The sequence below is a fragment of the Penicillium samsonianum genome (assembly GCF_028829775.1).
Source record: "Penicillium samsonianum strain IBT 33392 chromosome Unknown utg000004l_segment0_segment0, whole genome shotgun sequence".
Classification (NCBI taxonomy): domain Eukaryota; kingdom Fungi; phylum Ascomycota; class Eurotiomycetes; order Eurotiales; family Aspergillaceae; genus Penicillium; species Penicillium samsonianum.
In genome coordinates, this window is record NW_026643262.1 from 857672 (window position 1) to 879052 (window position 21381).

Genomic DNA, 21381 nt, shown 5'->3' on the forward strand with positions numbered 1-21381 from the left:
TACTATGTAGTATAATGCTCAAGGATGTACTTGAGCAAGGGTCTCACATTAATTAGGAGACGAATTGCCTCTCGAGCGGTGTATTGTGATGGTATTGCGGTTGCCTGGCGCTGATCAAAATATTGAGATTTTCAATCGTTTGACGTTTGACGTTTGACGGGGGGAAAGAAACCTTGGCAATCAAGTTCATATTATGCGTTGTGCTCTAGTTAGGTAGTATAATTGACACTTCCATGGATGTTGCGTTGCATCTAAGGAACTTGACCAACACACCACTCGTAGTAAATATGTAGTGTTTTTTGTTTCTTTCAGAAGCTGCATAATACATATGTACACATATCCCGGATGCACCTGGGAAATCATATGCGGACATCATGACAATTATGTATTTAGGCCCATCTGCAATGGATCAAAGAGTCCATGTGCTATTTTAGTCCAAGTGTCGCTTGAGGCCCCGGGGTCCGATGTTCCAGTACGTAATTGGTTTGAGGTCAGCCCACCCGTCCACGGGTATTCTATTAGAAGACACATTTGACTCCAATTTTATTAATAAAAAGCACTTCTTAGTTAATATAGTTATCCTCTACGAAGTCAGTGCCTATTAGGTAATTGTAAGTGTAATACCCAACATTCCATGTTCACCGCCACTTTCCTTGTGGCTAGTGTTGCCGAGACTTATAAGGCGATGACAAGCCTCGAAGACAGGCTTGGCTCGCCTAAACCAGGCTGATCAGATTCTAACTGCGTCATGTGTACCGTATAATTGGTCTGCAATGGAGCTAGTAACGTCTGTGTCATCTTATTATTCGTCCATTCATAGCGGAGTAGGGCTGAAACGACCCATCAGATCGGCGCGCTATTGGATATCGGGTGGGACACGTACTCGTAACGCCGAGCGCCAGGGTAGAAAGTTGTACCCTGTATGTGTAAGGTGTTGGAAAGCGTCCGGCAGAAAGCAGGATTGGTGTACACATACACAGTGTAACACGGTGCTAGCTATGCCTTGTTGAGCTGGACAGTTGCACATGCATGGAGGATGTCTCTCAGGGCAACCCCTGGACCAAACATCAGTACCGGGGACCAAAAGGTGGTTCGGCTGGGATTTGGTAAAAGCTAAAACAACTCCTGGCGGGGATCGTGATAGAAAGTCCTCCCTCTCCGTGACCTGGTGGTCCTCCAATGAAGTCGTAGACTAGCGATGCGGTGGTGCCGATGATTCCACCGCAGCTCCCAATGAAGTGCCTCCTCATCACTCACCCGGGATACCCGACAATAACAACTACAATGTAAGCATCTGCTACCTTCACCAGCCACGGCCCAATGATATTATGAAAGTTGTGTCTGATTCATGTGCTGGAGGGGCGTTTTGGTTCTATCCACTAACATATCTACATCATAGAACGTACTCCGTACATATGTTGTAGAAACCGCCCCAGCCACTATTCTCGTAGATTGGATGGTGGGGCAACTGGTAGCTGAAACAGAGGGGAGAAAGCTACCCCCGACTCTTAGTACAACGTACGGAGTAGACTACGTAGGCCTTCCAGAGTATTCCGTACTCTCTCCTCTCCTGCCTGGGTATAAGATCCCCTCATCACCCCTCACCTACATTGTATTCTTCTTTTCTTCCATCAGTATACAACCCTTTTCTCACTTCCCTCATTTTTATCTATACACACAATGGCTTGGGGCTGGAGTAAGTCTGACTTTCCCTCGAGAGGCCTAAACCTTGCTGCTTGCATGCATCAGGGCCCGACCCGACCTGCATAGCCGGCAAGATCCCAACACCACTCCATTGGCCATCAAAGCGAAAACTAAGCTGACGCCAAGCTAGACGAATCCGAGAAGGCGCACCAGGAGGTGTACAACGGTGAGCAGCATCACGAGGGCAAGTTCTCTCATGAGTTCGTTGCCGGTGCCGCCTCCTTTGCCGGCATGAAGGCCTACGAGGACAACCAGCGCAGAGATGGTACGTGAAATACTGCAATTCATTCCAATCCAATCTATCTTGGGTAATCTTCTGACTCAGATTTGAACACATAGGCAAGGAAGTCAGCCACGCCTTCGCCAAGGAGCTCCTCGCCGGCATCGTCGGCGGCGAGGTCGACAAGCTCGTCGAGAGCAAGGGTATGGACTGGGTTGACCGTGAGAAGGCCCAGCACCACGCCAAGAAGAACGCCGAGCACATGTACGAGGAGCGTTACGAGCGTGGCAACTACTAAGCCACTCGTATCGACGATGGCAATGGATGAATGATGAAAAACTTGTTTTATGAACACCCTGTGGTTGAATGTAGTAAGAAAGAGATATGATCTATCAAACAATTTGGACATCTCAACTTCGTACCTGGAAAGAGCGGTGTATGTAAGGCGTCCAATGTAATCCAAGATCGATATCGATATCCACATCCCGAGGTCGTATGTACATACATATATGTACATATGTATGCACGATATAGGAACTTGCATGGCATACTCCGTAGTTCCGACATGACATACGTAGGGCTACGTACGTCTACCTACGTCTAAGACACTCAGTCCGACAGAAAATATGCGCCAAGCTTTCACAGGGATACCCGGGCTTTATTTGAGCCAGTCATCACCATGAGAACCCGCCGACTGCATTCCGGCCGCATTCCAATGCTGTCGTATCTTAGATAGGAGGCCAGTCGTCGGGTCAATTGCCGATGAATTGCGTCCGTCTTAGATACTTTCTTTTTCTGTACTGCATAATAATTGATAGACCACTGCAAGGTTGAATATTGGATAAGCCCTTGAGTATGAAAGAAGTGAAGATATCCCCAGGTCGTAGATTCCCCAAACTTCAGGAATCTGGCCTTGTGGGTCTGAGGGTCCGGTGACAGCCAATAAAAGTACAAGGCTGACCAATAGTGGGGTTTCGGCCTGATAATCCAGGCGACCAGAGCTGATGAGCTCATACACGTGCCAAAAGTATAGGTTAAGGTACAGAGTTTGCGGTGTTGCAGATATTCTGGAGAGATTCTCGAGTCTTAGTATATCGTCTTGGAATTTCTGCTTGTTTTTCTTCAAGGTTTTTCTTTCCGATACTATTCGTCCTCCCCTATCCCGTTTCAGGAGTGGCGGCTAGGCTTTGATTTACTTTTGCTCAAGCTTTCGATCCTTCGCACTTGTGTGGGATTTGATGTTCGGATCAGAGCCGGCACTCCCAGGTCTAAAACCGTATGCAATGACGGTGGTCTGTTGGTCAGGATGAAATTTGCCAAGTTTGTGTTCCCGTGACAGTGCGACATTCCAGTGGCTGACCCCAATCCGCAGAGAGCTGGAGCAGGAACTCGTTCCTGAATGGCGGGCAAAGTATCTCGACTACAAGGTTGGTCATTGTCGCCGGGTTTTATGTGTCACAGCCGTACTTACCTGGTTGTACTATCTAGACCGGCAAAAAGAAAGTCAAAGCCGTCACTCGGGCCCTCCAGAAGGCGAACCGCAGTCCCCATATCCCGTCCCATCGACAGCCCACTTCCACCCCGCAAATGTGCGGCGCAGCCCACTCTTCTCTCACGCCCTCCAATACCGATAAACAGCTCGATGCGGGAGAACATGGCCTATCGACGCCACAGCGAAGTGGTGCCAACCCGCCATCAACACCGCGCTCCACGCCGGTGCCCGGAACTGAGCGACAACCGCTTCGCAGGTCAGGATCACGGTTCTCTGAAAATGTTGGTAGTTATGGAAGCATAATCGCAACGCCGCCATCACAACCCCATACCGCAGGTTCGGACGTAGCTTCCTTTGAACTTCCGGACCCGGCACTTGACCCGGATGAGGACTATCTGCCACACGAGGACAATACAGACAGACCCAGGAACCTCCGGACCCCTTCGCCGGTCATGGATCGCCATGGCATGATGAACCCTTCACCCTCTCGCGCTCTATCAGAACCATTGCCGGCCCAGAGGCCCCAATTGGACCAACGGACGAGCTATCAAAGTCAGATGAATGACACCTTGACAAAGGTGCCGTCGGTCAAACGGACATCACAGCTGCTGCGGCGTGTGTTTACGGCGGAGGGAGAACCTGGCGGGAGGCGATCGCAGTATGATTCTGGCGCTGGCGCCGAGCTTGATAAACGCCAGGACGAGTTCTTCGAGTTTTTAGATAGCGAGTTGCACAAGATCGATGCGTTTTACGTGATGAAAGAGCAAGAGGCCACTGAGAAACTACGGGTCCTTCGCCAGCAGTTACATATTATGCGAGACCAGCGCATCCAAGAGGTCCTGGCTTCTAAAAGAGCCATCAAATCCGATGACTCGGAGACACAGGAACGGCCAAATGGATTCGCAAAAATCAAGAATGCTCGAATCAAGGATACATTGGTGGGAAAGAATCGTTTCGGCAAGAACACGGAAGCACTAGCGCAGATGGCGACCCCTGGCATGCACCCCCAAGATCACGATTTCATCGCCAACCGGAGGGACTTTATGCGGCGGCAGGATCCACAAAGTCAAGAAGTGCCCTATCGCTCCGCTAAGCGCAAGCTCAAGCATGCGTTGCAGGAGTTCTACCGCGGAGTGGAACTTCTCAAGGGATACGCTTATTTGAATCGAACAGCTTTCCGGAAGATTAACAAGAAATACGACAAAGCGGTCAACGCCCGCCCACCGCTCCGGTACATGTCTGAAAAGGTCAACAAAGCGTCTTTTGTACAGAGTGAAGTGATCGAGAGCTTGATGATAGCTGTCGAAGACTTGTATTCCCGTTACTTTGAGCGCGGTAATCGCAAAATCGCCGTCACCAAACTCCGTCACACAATCAACAAATCTGGTGATTACTCACCGAATACTTTCCGCTCCGGCCTCTTGTTGATGGGTGGAACTCTATTTTCCATCAAGGCCTTGGTTGATGCTACCTCAAAACTCCGCTCGGGTGAGGTCGCTGAACAAGTTCAAACCAGCTATCTCCTCCAGGTAGGGGTTTTACCCTTTCGTCTATTGTGTAACCTTATTGACCAATTGAGCAGTTATATGGTGGGTATTTCCTCATCGTGTTCCATGTCTTGCTCTTCTGCTTGGATTGTATGATCTGGACTAAGTCGAAGATCAATCATGCATTTGTTTTCGAGTACGATTCCAGACACACCTTGGAGTGGCGTCAGTTGCTGGAGGTATGTCCAATTTCACGTTAATAGCTTTGATGATTCATTCTGACGAGTACAGATCCCTGCTTTCTTCCTGTTCTTGATGGGCCTATTTATGTGGCTTAACTTCTCATGGTATAACCACATGTATATATACTGGCCTGTCGTCCTTATTGGCTTGACGGTCGGTATTATTTTCTTGCCAGCCCGTGTGCTTTACCACAGGAGCCGCAAATGGTTTGCTTTTTCCAATGTGAGTTCATATAGCATCATATTACTGTTGATCAGCGTATCTGACCGATCCAGTGGCGCCTTTTGCTTGCCGGAATCTACCCAGTCGAGTTTCGTGATTTCTTCCTCGGCGACATGTACTGCTCTCAGACATATGCCATGGGGAACATCGAGCTCTTCTTCTGTCTATATGCCTCGTACTGGGATTACCCTCCCAAGTGCAACTCCTCCCACTCTCGACTGTTGGGCTTCTTCCAATGCCTTCCCTCTGTCTGGCGAGCTTTCCAATGTATTCGCCGATACCTGGACACTAAGAACGCATTCCCCCATCTCCTGAACTTGGGCAAGTACATATTCGGTGTCCTCTTTTATGCCACTCTCAGTATGTACCGCATCAACCTGCAGACGCGGTTCCAAGCCGCATTCATCACCTTCGCCCTCCTGAATGCCGTTTACACCTCAGTCTGGGATCTAATCATGGACTGGAGTTTGGGTAATCCATACGCAAAGAACCCAATGCTCCGCGAAGTTCTCGCCTTCCGTCGCGTATGGGTATACTACGCCGCAATGCTGCTCGACGTGGTCGTCCGTTTCAACTGGATCTTCTACGCAGTATTTATCAAAAATATACAGCAGTCCGCCCTGCTTAGCTTCATGATCTCATTTTCAGAAGTCTGCCGCCGCGGCGTCTGGTCCATCTTCCGTGTCGAAAACGAACACTGCACAAATGTCCTCCTCTTCCGTGCCTCCCGCGATGTCCCTCTCCCCTACGACGTCCCCTCACCAGCTGTACCCCCCCTTGACGGCTCAGTAGAAGACGTCCAACTCCAAGAACAGCAGCACACCACAACACCATTCATGGCGCCCGGCGACGTCGAGCACGGCACCCCCTCCACATCCAGCATGCAGGCCCGTCGCCGCCGCCCTTCGGTTGGTATCAGCCGTGTCGGCACGATCGTGGCCTCAGCCCACGCGCAGGATTTCGAGCGAAGACGTCTGCCGAATTTCATGTCCAGCGCGAGTGTAGGACGGGATCTGGCGCTCGACGCAGACGATAGTACGGACGAAGACGACGAGGTGGATCCGAGCACGGATGAGGATTCGGGAATGAGGCCGGCTGCAGAGCGCAGGGACACCATGGGTCGAATTGTTGAGTAGGTTTTAAGAGGTAGGCTGTGCCAATTGCCTATCAGTGCCAATGACCACGGGGGATATTGTCTATCGGCCCCGTCGGCGACATCGCCGCGTTCGATGTGATGTGAAATTATAGACATCGCTAAGACTTGCATATACTTCTTATCTTGCTATGCATAAATATTAATATTGGTTTCGGATCAGCTCTTCTTTTCGCCATAACCAGATTACACATACTACAAGATACGCCCACGGGTACCTAGCCCGTGTCTGGTCTGAGGTAGTTGTTTCATCGGCATGGTACCCGCCTGGTACGTGCTTCTGCCCCTTCTATGCACATCGCCGGGCCATGGGGAGATTGCCTGATCTGATCACCGGGTAGGTGTCCGCGAAGAAAGTGTTGGGATCAGAGATATGGTCACCTGCCCCTGTTGTTCGCCAGGAACTGCCGAGTATGTAGCTAGTTTGCTCCTCTTCCTCTTCTTCTTTCCTCCAGTGTCAGCGCACTCAATGCATACGACCACCGGGTGCCCGCGAAGATAGTGTTAGATCAGAGACATGGTCATATGACCCTGTTTGTTCGCCAGGCCTGCCGAGTAGATAGTTTTTGCTCCTCCTCCTTCCTCTTCTTCCTTTCCCTACTCAGTGCAGCCAATACAGTCCCATCGCTCTCATTCTCCTCTCCCTGAACTCTATCAGACAGCAGGAGCAAGGTGTGCACGGCTAATGCGTGGGGGATACTGCGGCGTGTGTCTTTGGGTCGAGAGTTCTGAACTCTGAAGTTCCCGGTCCGAGGGGGTGTTTCCAAAGCTGCAAGAAGTTCCGAGCCAGATCCTGCGCGCCGAACCTAAATGTCTCGCATGGGCCAGCCTCGGGCGTGTCTAGATCCCGTGTGGCGAGATTCTTGCCTTCACGAACATTGAGACTAACCTGGCGGTGTATGTCTGCGGGTCTGTGTATTAGTGTATACCCCTTGCCTGCAAAATTCATGCCACCATTGCTACATTAATGGCGCCTCGATCAAATCGTAGAGCATCGAAGCGACGGTAGTGATTGGTATACTATGAAAGCACGTCGATTCAATATATCCCGGATATGTGAGGAGTGAGAGGCGGAAAGAATCACGGATTGAGCGCTGTTTCGAAAGAGGGTAGATAAAAGAAGCAAGATCACTCCAGTGAGGCTAGAAGTTCCTATCAGCCTGATCGACCAGCCTCAACGATATCCTTTTGTCATTGATAACGTCCTATCTGTTGGGGTCAATCTTACTTTGCCTGTCTTAGTGTAAAACACCACCCGTGTTAGGGCTATTTTTCGCCAGGATTGTTTCTCGAAGGTAACCCCGTGCATGGATCATGCATGCTCTCACGGACTCTTCTGGAACATCAGTTTACGAGAGAAAAATCACGCAGGCACTAACAAGGGGTAGAGGATGCGGTTGACAGTGGTTGACAGTAAAGATAGGAGTGGATCATTCAAAACGAACTAGTGTTGGGATCCTATCTACTCCGTACCGTTGCTCCACGTTTCAGCTACTCCATATGCTAATTTAAGCAAAAATTGAAGCCCTAGGTAGAGTATCCAGGTGGATAGGGCTCGTATAGCGAAGTTTGTCTACGGAGTACTCCGTACAGTTTTTCAACAGGGCGCACGTACGGCCTGATCCTTTTCATATACATTCACAGCGTGGCCTGCAGTCGCCACATGTGCAGATTCCTATTTCGGTGTTCCCGGCACCGACGATCACACTCTCGTGTACCCGGCAGGGGCTAAACTGTACATTGTTAATCTGACCAATGCCAAAGAAGAGAGAGATATGAGATATAATAGGAAAGTCATGATATCTACAATATACAAAGTAAGTACACGTTAGCGGTGACCGGCTACGGTTGCCGGTCTCGGAACCAAATGCCTCATGGGCGGCAAAGGACCCGGTTGGAGGCTTGGCCGAGGGAACAGCCCCCTAAGCCCCCTTTTCTTGCCCTTTTTTTTTTTTTTTTTTTTTCTCCTTAAACCTCTCACGGAGTGGTACGACGCTGACGTCGGTACTGGCCAAAGCTTGGGATGTTCAGCTTATCTGGATTTGATAATAGCAGTCCGGTATCTAAGGGAAAATGCAAGTTAAAAGGTTCTAATTGTTACAGAGATAACAGCCCTGATAACATTGATAAACGTCGTTCTCCAGACTTGTACCATAAAATATTCCAAGGCTTTCTTATTTTGTCCAGGGACCTTACCGGGGTTTCCGGAGAGGCGTTTTCGGGAGCGTTCTGGGGCGTAACGTAGTTTAGTTAAGGTTGCACAATTTCCAACCTTCTCGGCGTCTCCCCATGGGGTAGTTATGGAGAACCTTGAGATGTGTCCAACCATCTTCACTTCTACTCCACAATAGTCTCCACGTACTTGTTTGTCGTCATACGACAGGCCGGTCATAAGTGCAGAGATGTTCAAAAATGTTCGAGAATAATTTAATTATTTCCCAGTTTCTAGTGGGTCTACGCAGTTTTACTTCTGAAACCGGGCTAGCGTATGATTCCCATTGCAAAGTGAGCGAATATACCCAGGATCCACAATTGGGTGGTGTACAACATAGACGAGTCACCATTTACTGCATTGACTCCCAGAGACTAGCCCTTATCTGTCTCTCTGGGTGCCCCATCGGTCAGGCAGCCGGTGATCTGAGGAGATAGTTATAAGCGATGTGACATCCCGCATACTCGGAGACCCAGTTTTTGTATCCGCCGTACATTCCCCATTCCCCATTCTCCAATATGATGGATATGAAAAAAGAAAAAGACCTCGAGGGTCTTGCTCCGTCTAAAAGTCATGATATCCACCAAAATCCCGTTCAAAATCACGACGATGTCTTTGGAGAAATCACCGAATCCGGTCCTAACTACCGAAATGTATGTTTCTTCGTCTCTTCTTTTCATTTTTCCTTTTTCTTCTCCATAAAATGTACAATTGGCTCAGAACTAACAACTCTTTAGGTAGGATGGGCAGGAACAGTAATCCTTATGATGAAGAGCCAGATCGGCCTCGGTGTCCTTTCCATCCCAGCTGCATTTGATACGTTAGGCCTCGTCCCAGGTGTCATCTGCCTGCTCATCGTTGCCATAATTACAACATGGTCCGACTACATGGTCGGCGTGTTCAAGCTCAACCATCGTTCAGTCTACGGTATCGACGATGCAGGTTTCTTGATGTTTGGTGCAATCGGTCGTGAGGTTTTCGGCTTTGTATTCTGCCTATGTAAGTCTATACAATTGTAACGATTATAGACTCGTTTCTAACCTGACTTCTAGATTGGATTTTCGTCGCCGGCTCAGGAATGCTCGGTCTTTCAATCGCCCTTAATGCCGTCTCGAGCCATGCCACATGCACAGCCGCCTATGTTGCTGTTGCAGCCATCGCAGGAATCATCTTCGCCAGTATTCGGACTCTTGGAAAAATCAGTTGGCTCGCGTGGATTGGATTGACCTGCATTCTAATCGCAAGTAAGATCTCCCTACTGACATCACGGAATATAACATAGCCTAACCGATTCGTACTATAGTCTTCATCGTCACCATCGCTGTCGGCGTTCAGGACCGCCCGGTCTTAGCCCCGAAAGAGGGAATCTGGGTATCTGACTACAAGATTGTTGCCAATCCCACATTCAGTGAAGCCATAACTGCTGTGGCCTCGATTGTCTTCGCCTACGCCGGTACACCGGCATTCTTCTCTATCGTATCGGAGATGCGCGACCCCAAATACTATACTCGCTCGTTGATCATCTGCCAAGGCAGCGTGACTGCTGTCTACATCACCATCGGTGTTGTAGTCTACTACTTCTGCGGTTCTTATGTTGCCTCGCCTGCTCTTGGTTCCGCTGGCGCTACTATGAAGAAGATCAGCTATGGCTTTGCCATTCCAGGCCTTCTAGTGACTGTAATGCTGTTCGTTCATGTAAGAACTTCCTCTCTCGGTTTTTTCGGTATTCTTTATCTATCTTTTAGGTACTAACACACACTCATAGTTACCCGCAAAATTCATCTTCGTCCGCACCCTCAGAGGCTCCAAGCACCTCACCTCCAACAGCATCGTGCACTGGGGCTCCTGGATCGGCTGCACCGCAGGAGTCGGTCTTATTTCCTACGTCATCGCAAGCGCCATTCCCGTCTTCGACAGTCTCGTCTCGCTTATCGGTGCTTTGCTCGGCACATTCATGTGTTTCCAACCCATGGGCTGCATGTGGCTGTACGATAACTGGAGCAAGGGCAAGGTTGACCGGTCCCCGAGGTGGACGGCCATGGTTTGCTGGAGTGTCTTCGTTATTGTTATCGGTACTTTCATGATGATCGCTGGTACATATGGGTCTATTGTCAGCATTATGGACAGCTACAAGGCGAACGGTGGTTCGGCTGCTTGGTCCTGTGCGGATAACTCAAATTCTTCATAGATCGCTGGGTCTAGAGGTCAATGGCAGTCTTTCCTGCTGTCACGTCTGACACGAGTGCATTAGACAACTTAGATATATTATAAGCGTGTTAGAAATGTTGTATAATTCAAAGTCTTTCCTGTATTGATTGTAAAATCAGCGCTTCGGCGATTTTCCTTTCTAAACTTTAAGCGTGTGTTGCTCGTCGTGGGTTGTATATGGAAGGTCTGGCTACTTGTAGGTATTCTGCGGTTGCCAGCAATCTTTTGCTATACTTAGAAGAAGAAAAGACAATTAAAAAGAGACCCAAGAAGACATCTAGATACTGTCTCTAATGTCATCTCAAGTGATTAAGATGTTAAGATTATCTGAAATCGATCTATAAAATACCTAGCTGTTGAGATGCTCGATGCCAGTTTGCTTAGGCTTCCTAGCTAAGATCAGACCTCATTCGGGACCTATAAAGGCCCAGTTTGTTCGTGATTAGAAGCAGCAACTGTCCTTACGTTCCTTCTCCTTCCACCGGTAGTCCAAGTGTAGCTGCTCCATTGCGAGATGCATTGATATCAAGATTTTCCCTAAAATGACTCGAACGGCCGTTGAGATTTTATCACGTTTCGAAAAGTGACCAAGTTTACTCTATATTTATGCCTGAAAGCTAGGCATCATTGTCTAGTTTAGCTTGATAGAGTCAGTCGCTGATTTTGCGATTTTCAACCTTCCTTTCTCTCCAGAACACCTTCTTCACTTCTTCCTCACATATTTCTGTATCCTCGCTCTATTGACCACTCAAAGATGTCAGATACAATATACTACAATACGCTTAGTCTACCGACTCTTGCGGAAATCAAAGCGTCCACCGATATTCTCGGGCACGGCAATTCAACCACAGTCGTCCGTGTGAAAGAGCACTTCGGATTTTTAGGACCTGTGCTGAGGTACACGTATGGTTCTCGAATTTCCGGCCCGTTCACAAACCAACCAGATGAATGTCACAATCCTCAGAATACTGTCGTACTTCGCGAGATCTGCTTACATTCGATTCATACGGGAAATTATTGATCGTACCTTCGCTGGCCACCGAACTGTATTTACCCACGGGCAACTGAGATCGAAGCATGTTATCGTTGAACGAGTCGGGATCTGCGAAGATGGCAGTTCGGACTTCAAGATTTCGATCATCGAATGGGAAGCTACCGGCTGGTATCCTGAGTACTGGGAGTTCTGTGAGGCGACTATTTCCTGTGAGCCGGACTTTGACTGGCTGGATCAGCTTAGGGTGATCTTTCCACGTTATCACATGGAGCTTTTGATGTTGCAAACTATTCATAGTACTCTGTGTTCTTAGGGGGAGGGTAGCTCTTTTGCGTACGTACCTTTCTAATTGATATTTCCAAAAAAGTATTTGCACTGAGATGTTTTCTTATCTTGCCATCTCTTGTGGTTGTTTTTCATAAAATGTTCTTGAACGTCAAATATCTACACCATCGTTCCTTCCTTATATATACAAGAATAGTCGGCCGCATACGCGGCCTTGTCACGTATGTCATGTTTTAGATGTTTTCATCCCCCTTACTAATATCTTGACTATCAGGATCAGAAGAATGAGCAGCAAAACATAAAATGTAGTGAAAAGGGTGGCAAATGCAAATCAACTGGTCTATATAAACTGGAGGTTCTTTCCGGGGTCCACGGGTCCCACCAAACTGGTTACATAAGCAACACCGGCCCCATATTTGGCTTATCGCACGTGACCCGTCACATCATACGGGCTCCACCTTCTAGGCTTCACTCATCTCTCTCTTTGTCGGTGATCATCCAACGTTCTACACCAGCGCTGAGAGACTAAACGTATCTCAATTTACCATCATGGCCGCAAACACCAGATATGAGCCCGCTCCTCAGCGGGACTCCTTAGATGACCCGTCTTACTCCCACGCCCCTCCCTCCTACCAGGCCACAGCGGCTCCAGCAGAGCCAGCGCCTCGAAGTGAAGATGACAATCTGCCCGATGACTTCAAGGTATGTTCTGTGCCATTGGAGGACTTGAACCTGGCTAGCAAGATGGAAACTGACAAAATCGCATAGTTCGGAGGAACTGTCGCCGAAGGAACGATTGACATCCGTATGCAATTCGTGCGGAAGGTGTACTCTATCCTGTAAGTCCAACACGATTCACAAACCCAGACCCAAGCGCGTGGGCTCTATAAACCTCCTACTAACAATCTCACCCAGAACCGCTCAACTCCTTCTCACAACGATCCTGAGCTCGATCTCCTTCTTTAACGATTCCTATCGCATCTGGATCCAGTCCAACTTCTGGTTGATGATAATCTCTGTCTTCGGCGCTCTGGGCTTCATGCTCGCAACATTCTGGAAGCGAAAGTCCTACCCAGCAAACCTGTTGTTCCTATCAGGCTTCACCATCCTCGAAGCGTACTCAATCAGTGTGGCAACATCTTTCTACGACGCGAGGGTAGTTGTGCAAGCCCTCGCACTGACGCTTGGAATATTCGTCGCCTTGACGCTCTTCGCATGCCAGACCAAGTACGACTTCACCGACTGGATGCCATACCTGTTCGGCGCGTTGTGGTTCATGATCCTGTTCGGGTTCGTGGCTATGTTCATCCCGTTCAACAGCACCATGGAGATCATATATGGTGTGCTTGGCGCGCTCATCTTCTCCGGTTATATTCTCGTCGATACCCAGATGGTTATGCGGCACTATCATGTTGAGGAGGAGATCGCTGCATCGATCTCGCTCTATCTTGATGTGCTTAACTTGTTCATGTCCATTCTGCGGATTCTGAACGGTGCTAATAACAATAATTAATTGCATTGAAATGTCGGGGGGTTGAGAAGGGATATGTGCAATTTTTGCCTGAATTGGGTACTTTTCGCGAGTCTTGGTCCATTAATGGACAAATAAGCTTGGGTTTTGGTGCTTCTCGGAACTGGTTTCGCATGAGGGAGGTTCTGCTGTATATCGGGCCTTGCTTAACTCGCTTTCTATTGTACACTTCTCTTCATTCATATCTTGAATTTCTAAAGTCTGTTCACCGCAAGTTTGCCTTGAATGCTATCTTCTTTCTTCTTTCCTTACACAAGCAAAGCAACTAGCCCTGGAGCCATGATATACCCGAATAATTATTAGCACTCAACCAATATAAAATTAAGCAACCAAGTCAAATAGATACAATTCTCCAAACGCCCAGCACGGACAACCCAAATCAAATGAAATTTAAAACCATGCAGAGAGCAATATCCAATAGGATAGACACCACAGCGAACATCTAGAGTAACGCACAAAGGGAGAAGAATATGTAAAGAGAAATGAGCCTGATGAACAGGTAAGAAATGCCCAAGGAACAAATGTTCTTCAGACGGTATATGGCAGGGCCAAAGATCATGACAAGACCAGGCCTAGGCCAACAAGAGGGGGGAAGAATTTTCATGCAGAAAGTAAGGGACCTATTAATGCGAGGTTTTAAAGAAGGTGTTCGTAATCAGACACACAATCATAACAAGGAAGCCGTAGAGCGCCAACGCCAGGCTGAGTCGGCGAAGCAGTGCCTTGCGCCAGTGGCGGGTGCTGCGGAGCAAAAGGCCACTCCCAGTCAATGAGCGAGCGAGGGAACCCTCGCCATCATCACATTCGTCATCCCCCGAGAGATCATCCTCTGCCTCATCGTCCTCTTTCATTAAGCCCTGGTGGGTAGGCGAGTCGGGCGAGGAGATTTTGTAGTAGAACAAGCCCGGGAGAATGAAGCTGATGCTTGTGCTGCCAGTGCTCCCGACGTATGCCAGCACGGATTCAAGGGAGGACACGGTCATGGCGACTAGGTAGCTCAGGATTAAGATGGTGGTTGTGATAACGGAGAAGCGGAGATCGCTCATTGGCTCTGGCGTGCGGTTTCCACGCGGGCCTAGCAGTGGGTGTCTGTTTGGAGAGCTCTCTGTGCCAGTGGCTTGTGGTCTAGGACGCCATTTCAGGACAGCATCGACCGAGGCTCGACATGGGTGACATTGTAGTGGATAAGAGAAGACCACTAGCATGACGATTGCGGCGCGGCCGATCGTTGCGTACACGCCGGGTGGGTACATGCCGACGATATTGCCGCCTACGCTGTTGCCAAAGGATAAGTATCCGGTGATGGCAACGAGGATGTATGTTGCAGCTGCGCTACCGGCGCTCGCAAAAACAACACCAGTTGTGCGGAAATGGCTGTTATTGCCGATTTCGTTGAGGATTGAGAACATCTGGCATGCTTGTTAGATAAGAACCCACGGGTCACAACTTGAAAACGTACGTTTTGATGGCAAGTAAATGCAAAGACAATAACTGGCAGACTGCTGAGAGTCGGGACTGCGCCCTCCCAATGGCCCACGCGAATCGGGCCTCGATCCCCCATTGTGTCTCCCTGAACGAACTTATACACAACCAAGACAACCAAATAGGCCATGGAAACCAAGGCCGCAATACTGGTATACTTCAAAGAGTCTAAACGGCGCAGGTAGGAAATAGGAATCACGATCAACCTAAAATCAAATGGTCAGGATTTCCCCTCGATTCGACACAATGCACAAGGCGACGCACATAAAAGCTGTAACCCAAAAATGGCGATCCACCAGGAAATCGTATGCTGGCTCGCTGCCGACGAATCCCTGTACTACACCCGGCATGAGATCTCCAATGATGATGAGATAGCTGACGCCGACTCCGAAACATTTGATCGCAATTGCACAGTCAAAGACAACAGCCGCGTTGGGGTATGTCAATTGTGAGAGGGCAAAGAATGAGGCACTGCCACGGTCTAGGTATTGCGCGCATAGTGATTGAAGGTAGAGGCCGAATCCTGCGGTGGCTGCAGACCACAGAATCACGCAGACGCCGAGGACGATTCCCATACGGGAGATGGCTAGGGGCATCGCAAGCACACCGGCACCGATGACTATGTTGAGAAATTGTATCAGAATTCGGATCATAGTATGCATTGTGAGCTTCCTTGCACCTACTCGTATTGACCAGGTTGATCACGCTGCTGGCCCAACTGGCCTCACCCACGACATCTCCAGGTCTTCCACGGGCAGCACGCCTAATGAAATCCAAATTAGCCCCCGTCAACATCAAGACGCTGTGTTCCAACCTACCTCCGCAGCATATTCTGGTATCCCCCTGATGGAACCCCGAGCGCGGCCTCTTCCATTTTGATATTGGTTATCTTTTGCGGAAATGGTGTTATCGGTCAAAGATAGGCGCGCAAAACATTATTAACGGCCGCTACCAGCGGGGCCGAGATCAAACCAAAAGATAGAGAGTAGTAGTAGTTTAGTTAAAAAGAAAAGACCTGGAATTGGAAAAGGCAGGGGAGGTATTAAGGAGGGAAAGATCCGTGACCAGTTGAAAGCTTCCAAGCCTTCCAAGACTTATCGGGATGACACATGACCGGCACTTCCTCGGGGCCTGATCCGGTTACCTAAAAACTAAAACACTTTGCATTCCTACATATTACTACCTCAGCTCCATTCAAAGCGCCTTGGGCTGTTTGAAACATTGTCGGGATTGTATATCCATTCGTACAGACAAAGTGATACTAATCATAGCTTTGACAATCCCCATCCTTTCTTTGACAGGAGTTGATAACTCTCTTCCTCAACCGCGCGATGATCCGACGCCGTGGCTCCAGGTCGATTACCAGGACCTGGATCATTGAACTGACCGACGGCTCGCACTGTCTTTGAAACCTCCAGAATAGTACCTCCCTCCACCTTAAACTGCGGCCCACGACCCGACCGGTCCCCGATAATCTCGCTCACCTGTTCCTGCTGCACAAGCGCCAACATCACCTCCGCCACTTCTTCAGGTGTCACCCACGCATCAGTACTATCATCAACCATCTTCAGCTTCTCCGGATGCTCAGTCCAGAGCGGGGTCTTGATAACGCCCGGAGCTACGGCCGTGACTCGGATCCCAAATTTCTTGTCGAGGTTGGCGAGCGACCGCACCAGACCACTAATGGCGTGTTTCGTGGCGCAGTAAATCGGAGCTGCGAGATTCGCGTTCTGACCTGCAATGCTGGAGATATGGACGATATGCTTCGGGCGGCCGCTGGTACGGTGGTTCAGGAAATGAGCAATCGCCAGCTGCGTCGTGCGGATCGGGTGGGTGATGTTGATATCGATCAAAGCATATCGGCCGCCAGATGCCGAGTCCTTGCTTTCGCTTGAGTGAGGCGGGCGCCAGAAGTTGCTCCAGTGCTATATGTATTGCAGTTGTAGTTGACTTGTACAAGTAGTTTTACTGAGGTTGTTTTTGTCTTACCGGCTCATAGACTCCCGCGCCCGGGCAAACAATATCAATCTCGCCGAACTCCTTCTCCGCAACCTCGAACATCCGCTCGAGCTGGACCCAGTCAGTCACATTAGTCTCTTGGAAGACCACCCGTGCAGGCCCGGTCTTGTGCTTATCGGCTAGCACTTGCGCCTCGGGACGTAAGGCTAGGTCTGCGATTAGGACATTGCAGCCGTTTTCCACTAGCAATTTGGCGAAACTGAGGTTGATACCTGGCTACAATGTAAGCTGGCCGTCTGATACTTCCAGTATACAGGTGACATACCGGAGCCAGCTCCAGTTATAATGGCAGATCTTCCTTTCACCGAGAGGGACATGTTTAGAGTGTCAACGATTAATTTCCAGCAGGGGATTCTGCCCTCTTTTATGCAGGGAATGGACTTTGTGGAACTTCCTCGGGGTCTTTTTCAGCGCATTCCGTGTCCATTTCTAAGCTTCGCGGGGTAGAAGAACACATAACCGTCGAGGCGAGAGGAAGGTGGACCGAAGCCGGCGTGATGGCCGAGATTCCTATACATCCCTACATATGTAGATATGGGCCCAATGGCAGTCTACTTCCCCGTTGTCCTTGGGCATCAGGTCGTCTGACAGCATTTCCCCTCTTGTTTGCATAATCCTGCTCTATTTATGGAGGTACTTACGTATATTGTTCGATGTAAACCTGTGCTATAAGCCGTAGTTCCGGATCAGCAAGTGGGACATTAGAGTAGGCTCGGTACGCCTGCCTTTGGCTTTTAAGTCAAAAACTGTGGAAACTAGGTGGATTGCTTGAGGGGGGGATACTTGTCAAGCATACATATCTACAAGATATCTACATATAGGCCTTCGGTAGACCTGCCCTATCCAAGTAGTCAAATAGCAGTACATACAACATACAGCATTCAATTGATCATATCCTTCGAGTAAGACAGCACAGCTTCGATTCAAGTGCCGTAGTTGGTATCGTAGTATAGCATGTAGTGTTCCATCCGTATAGTACTTGGGCTTCGTCACAATGCAGATCTTCAATCCCGAAAGCCTTCTCGACAAATGCCGGTTTGCCGTATTCCCGAATGATGTTCTCAAACAACCAAAGCTTCGAGAAAATTTATCTCCACTATTGCCATTTAGCCTCATGAATGATTCTTTGCGGACTGATGTCATGGCGAACAGCAACGGTCGGGTAAGTATCCCAATCAGGTAACTTTTCGGCACATCGTTCTTTCCGACAGCGGCTCGACTACTGTTTATGGGATAATTCCGCCTCGACTAATGTATGCTGTCTTCCCCACGAAAGACATATAAAGCACTGGTGCAGATCCCCGCAAAGTCGAGATACACACTTTGAATTTATTTCAGCCATGTCGATCTCAAAATTTATTTCAAAATCCGCTGTCCGAGCGGCCTCTACCTCGGCCCAGACAACCAAGGCCGCCGGTGATATCTCATCGGTGTTCCCTAGCTTAAGGCCCGACTACAAGCCGGAACCTCTCCCCGCACGGTTTCAGGAGCTGAAGGAGAGAATTTTTGAGAAGAACAAAGATGCAATCACCAAGAGCTGGGAGCGATTGCTTCCTAGCTTGGATGAAGAAGTGCAAAAGATCAAGGCAAAGGGCAGCGACGTACGTGCACATGTAACCCGCAATACTGAGCAAAAGACTGACAAATACTAGATTATCCCATCAATTGATTACTCTGATGTGATCTCTGGAAAGGTGTCTGAAGCCGCATTAAAAGAAATCCGCCACCGAGGCACCGTGGTCGTCCGCAATGTAGTCCCCCGGGACCAAGCCCTAGAGTATAAGCAGCGGATCCGCGACTATGTGGCCGCCAACAAGGAGCGAGTCAAGGCCTTCCCGGCTGACTCCCCAGCTGTTTACGAGCTATACTGGACCCCATCGCAGGTCGAAGCCCGTGGCCATGAAAGCATGCTCAACACCCAGCGCTTCATGCAGCAGCTGTGGCATTCATCCGACCCTAACAGCAAGATATCAACCACCCACCCGCTCACCTACGGAGATCGTCTGCGCATCCGCGATCCAGGCGACTCAAAATTCACCCTCGGCCCGCACATAGACGGCGGTTCCCTCGAGCGCTGGGAAGACCCCGAGTATTCTCGAGTGTACACCAAGATTCTGGAAGGGAACTGGGAGAATTATGACGCATGGGATGCGCGACACCGTCTGAACGCCAACATGGACCTATATAACGGTGCCGGAGCATGCTCCATGCTGCGGTTCTTCCAGGCTTGGCTTTCCATGTCAGACACCAAACCCGGTGAGGGCTCGTTGCACGTCTGCCCCATGATCAACCACAGCACAGCGTACACCATTCTGCGTCCTTTCTTCGACACCGAGAGCTCAAAACCGGCCCTGGATGCTACATTCCCGGGCTCCGTACCTGGTGCTTGCCAGGAGTACAACCCAGTCACACACCCGCATCTCGATCTCGAGTCTACTATGGTTCCAGTACCGCAAGTTGCGCCTGGTGATTTTGTTGCGTGGCACTGCGATTCTCTTCACTCCGTGGACAAGGAGCACCGTGGTACCCAGGACTCGAGTGTTATGTACATTCCCGCTACCCCACTGTGCGATATGAATGTTGAATACCTTCTTAAGCAGCGCCAGGCTGCACAGAGCTATTCGCCTCCGTGGGATTTCCCTGGTGCTGGTGGACCCGGTGAGTCGGGATTCAAGGGTGCTATGGATTGGTCGGCGCTGAGCCCGGAGGGTCAGCGTGCTATGGGTTTAGGCAACACTCCTTGGGAGATCACCGATGCCATGAGCGAGGGTGAGAAGGAAGCTGTCCGGTCTGCCAATAAGGCCTGTTTCGGTGTCTAATTTGTTTGGTTTGGATGGCATTTTTCTGGAGTTTCTGTTTGAAAATTTATTTCAAAGCTGTATAACAACTTGTATTTGAAAATGAGTCTTGATTATTACTATTGACATGAAATTATTTGAAAGTCACGGCATATTAGCCTTATCCTCGAGCCTAGCCCAACAAACCGCAATGCACTACGTAGTGCCGCGGCGAATCGCCACTCGCAACCTTGGCAGAAGAGGGGCAGCTTTTGCCTACTTGGACGGACTCCCCGACACAACCCTTTTTCTTCTTCCTTCCCTCTCTAGTCTATTTCTGTTAAATTTACAAACAATTTAAACAATCATCATCACCATGGATTTCATCAAGAAGGCTGCTTCTTCAGTTAGCGGCAAGAAGGGCGATAACGCCGACCACAGCACCGGGCAGCAGAGCGACGACTACGTTGACAAAGGTGAGTGGTTTATTGTTCTTTGCGCAATGTGAATTTTTGACTGACAAGCCTTTACCTCAGCCTTCGGTGCCGGTGTCAAGAAGTCCGGCTACAATGTCGACCGCAGCACGCAGGAGAAGATCACTGACGGTGCCCGCGAGGCCTACGAGAAGGCCACTGGGTAAGTGACACTCCAAATTCCTTGGGTTTGGATATCTGCTAACATTTGATTCTGTAATACAGCAAGAAAGTCAGCGACAAGGTCTCCAACTAAACGAATCATTGGATGCGAGCAATAATCACATTTGGGGGGAATGAGTGAACGAATACCCAGACAGAATCTGCGCAGATAGGACAGACATGTCAACCTAATTAAACTTGTCTATACCTCGCTTGACACGAGTTGTGTGTGTAGTCAGTCTAATTACTGAACCCATCCGTAAAATGGCAAGGTTCATGTACGGAGTCACGGTCAACGCGTCCGGAGGCTATCCAACTTGGTGGCTTAGAGGGGTAGGTGGCTTGGAAGGTTTCTGCCCACGCACAGCCACCTTGATGCAGAAGGGATCTTCACTTGTACCATGGACTGTCGAAAACAGACCAACGATACGGGCGGAGCTCGGAGCTAAATGCATCACGTTACCATTGAAATCAATAGCGCGGATCTATGTTGTGGGTAGATCTTGCTTAAGTGGGCCCGGAAAAGGTAAGATCCTCGATTATGGTTGGCCCATCTTATTACATTATCGCCTTTCCCAAAAAAAGAAATAAGGGCCCCTCCATGGTTAGCAGGGCTACGTTGCATGTGTGTTTACGGAATAGAAACATCTCACTTATTATCAAGTGTTGTCATATTGAAGAATCTAGACTTTGGCTGCATAATAGTACATAATGATA

The 21381-nt window shown here is 49.2% G+C and overlaps 9 protein-coding genes across 9 annotated transcripts; 7 read left to right on the top strand and 2 right to left on the bottom strand.

Moving 5' to 3' along the window:
• Positions 1-1537: 1537 nt before the first annotated feature.
• On the top strand, positions 1538-2338 carry N7471_007233 (DUF3759 domain-containing protein). Its single transcript, XM_057279952.1, has 3 exons — positions 1538-1696; positions 1835-1969; positions 2044-2338. The coding sequence occupies exons 1-3, from the start codon at positions 1681-1683 to the stop codon at positions 2220-2222; spliced, it is 330 nt and encodes a 109-aa protein (XP_057134212.1). The 5' UTR covers positions 1538-1680; the 3' UTR covers positions 2223-2338.
• An 892-nt stretch (positions 2339-3230) lies between these two features.
• On the top strand, positions 3231-6504 carry N7471_007234 (SPX and EXS domain-containing protein; the record flags this gene model as incomplete). Its single annotated transcript, XM_057279953.1, has 6 exons — positions 3231-3244; positions 3297-3351; positions 3413-4945; positions 4999-5142; positions 5195-5368; positions 5422-6504. The coding sequence occupies 6 exons, from the start codon at positions 3231-3233 to the stop codon at positions 6502-6504; spliced, it is 3003 nt and encodes a 1000-aa protein (XP_057134213.1).
• Positions 6505-9251: 2747 nt separating this feature from the next.
• N7471_007235 (uncharacterized protein) lies at positions 9252-10921 on the top strand (the record flags this gene model as incomplete). The annotated part of the gene is made up of 5 exons (XM_057279954.1): positions 9252-9386; positions 9471-9732; positions 9786-9977; positions 10037-10428; positions 10499-10921. The coding sequence occupies 5 exons, from the start codon at positions 9252-9254 to the stop codon at positions 10919-10921; spliced, it is 1404 nt and encodes a 467-aa protein (XP_057134214.1).
• A 1848-nt stretch (positions 10922-12769) lies between these two features.
• On the top strand, positions 12770-13733 carry N7471_007236 (Bax inhibitor-1 family protein; the record flags this gene model as incomplete). Its single annotated transcript, XM_057279955.1, has 3 exons — positions 12770-12922; positions 12989-13059; positions 13136-13733. 3 exons carry the CDS (start codon positions 12770-12772, stop codon positions 13731-13733), a joined length of 822 nt encoding a protein of 273 aa, XP_057134215.1.
• Positions 13734-14374: 641 nt separating this feature from the next.
• N7471_007237 (uncharacterized protein) lies at positions 14375-16107 on the bottom strand (the record flags this gene model as incomplete). The annotated part of the gene is made up of 5 exons (XM_057279956.1): positions 14375-15160; positions 15211-15439; positions 15498-15852; positions 15917-15996; positions 16052-16107. 5 exons carry the CDS (start codon positions 16105-16107, stop codon positions 14375-14377), a joined length of 1506 nt encoding a protein of 501 aa, XP_057134216.1.
• Positions 16108-16498: 391 nt separating this feature from the next.
• Positions 16499-17569, bottom strand: N7471_007238 (uncharacterized protein; the record flags this gene model as incomplete). Its single annotated transcript, XM_057279957.1, has 3 exons — positions 16499-17158; positions 17223-17464; positions 17518-17569. The coding sequence occupies 3 exons, from the start codon at positions 17567-17569 to the stop codon at positions 16499-16501; spliced, it is 954 nt and encodes a 317-aa protein (XP_057134217.1).
• Positions 17570-18246: 677 nt separating this feature from the next.
• N7471_007239 (uncharacterized protein) lies at positions 18247-18536 on the top strand (the record flags this gene model as incomplete). Its single annotated transcript, XM_057279958.1, is given in 2 exon segments — positions 18247-18414; positions 18432-18536. 2 exon segments carry the CDS (start codon positions 18247-18249, stop codon positions 18534-18536), a joined length of 273 nt encoding a protein of 90 aa, XP_057134218.1.
• A 56-nt stretch (positions 18537-18592) lies between these two features.
• On the top strand, positions 18593-20071 carry N7471_007240 (DUF1479 domain-containing protein; the record flags this gene model as incomplete). The annotated part of the gene is made up of 2 exons (XM_057279959.1): positions 18593-18853; positions 18905-20071. 2 exons carry the CDS (start codon positions 18593-18595, stop codon positions 20069-20071), a joined length of 1428 nt encoding a protein of 475 aa, XP_057134219.1.
• Positions 20072-20405: 334 nt separating this feature from the next.
• Positions 20406-20758, top strand: N7471_007241 (uncharacterized protein; the record flags this gene model as incomplete). Its single annotated transcript, XM_057279960.1, has 3 exons — positions 20406-20505; positions 20566-20665; positions 20728-20758. The coding sequence occupies 3 exons, from the start codon at positions 20406-20408 to the stop codon at positions 20756-20758; spliced, it is 231 nt and encodes a 76-aa protein (XP_057134220.1).
• Positions 20759-21381: the final 623 nt, after the last annotated feature.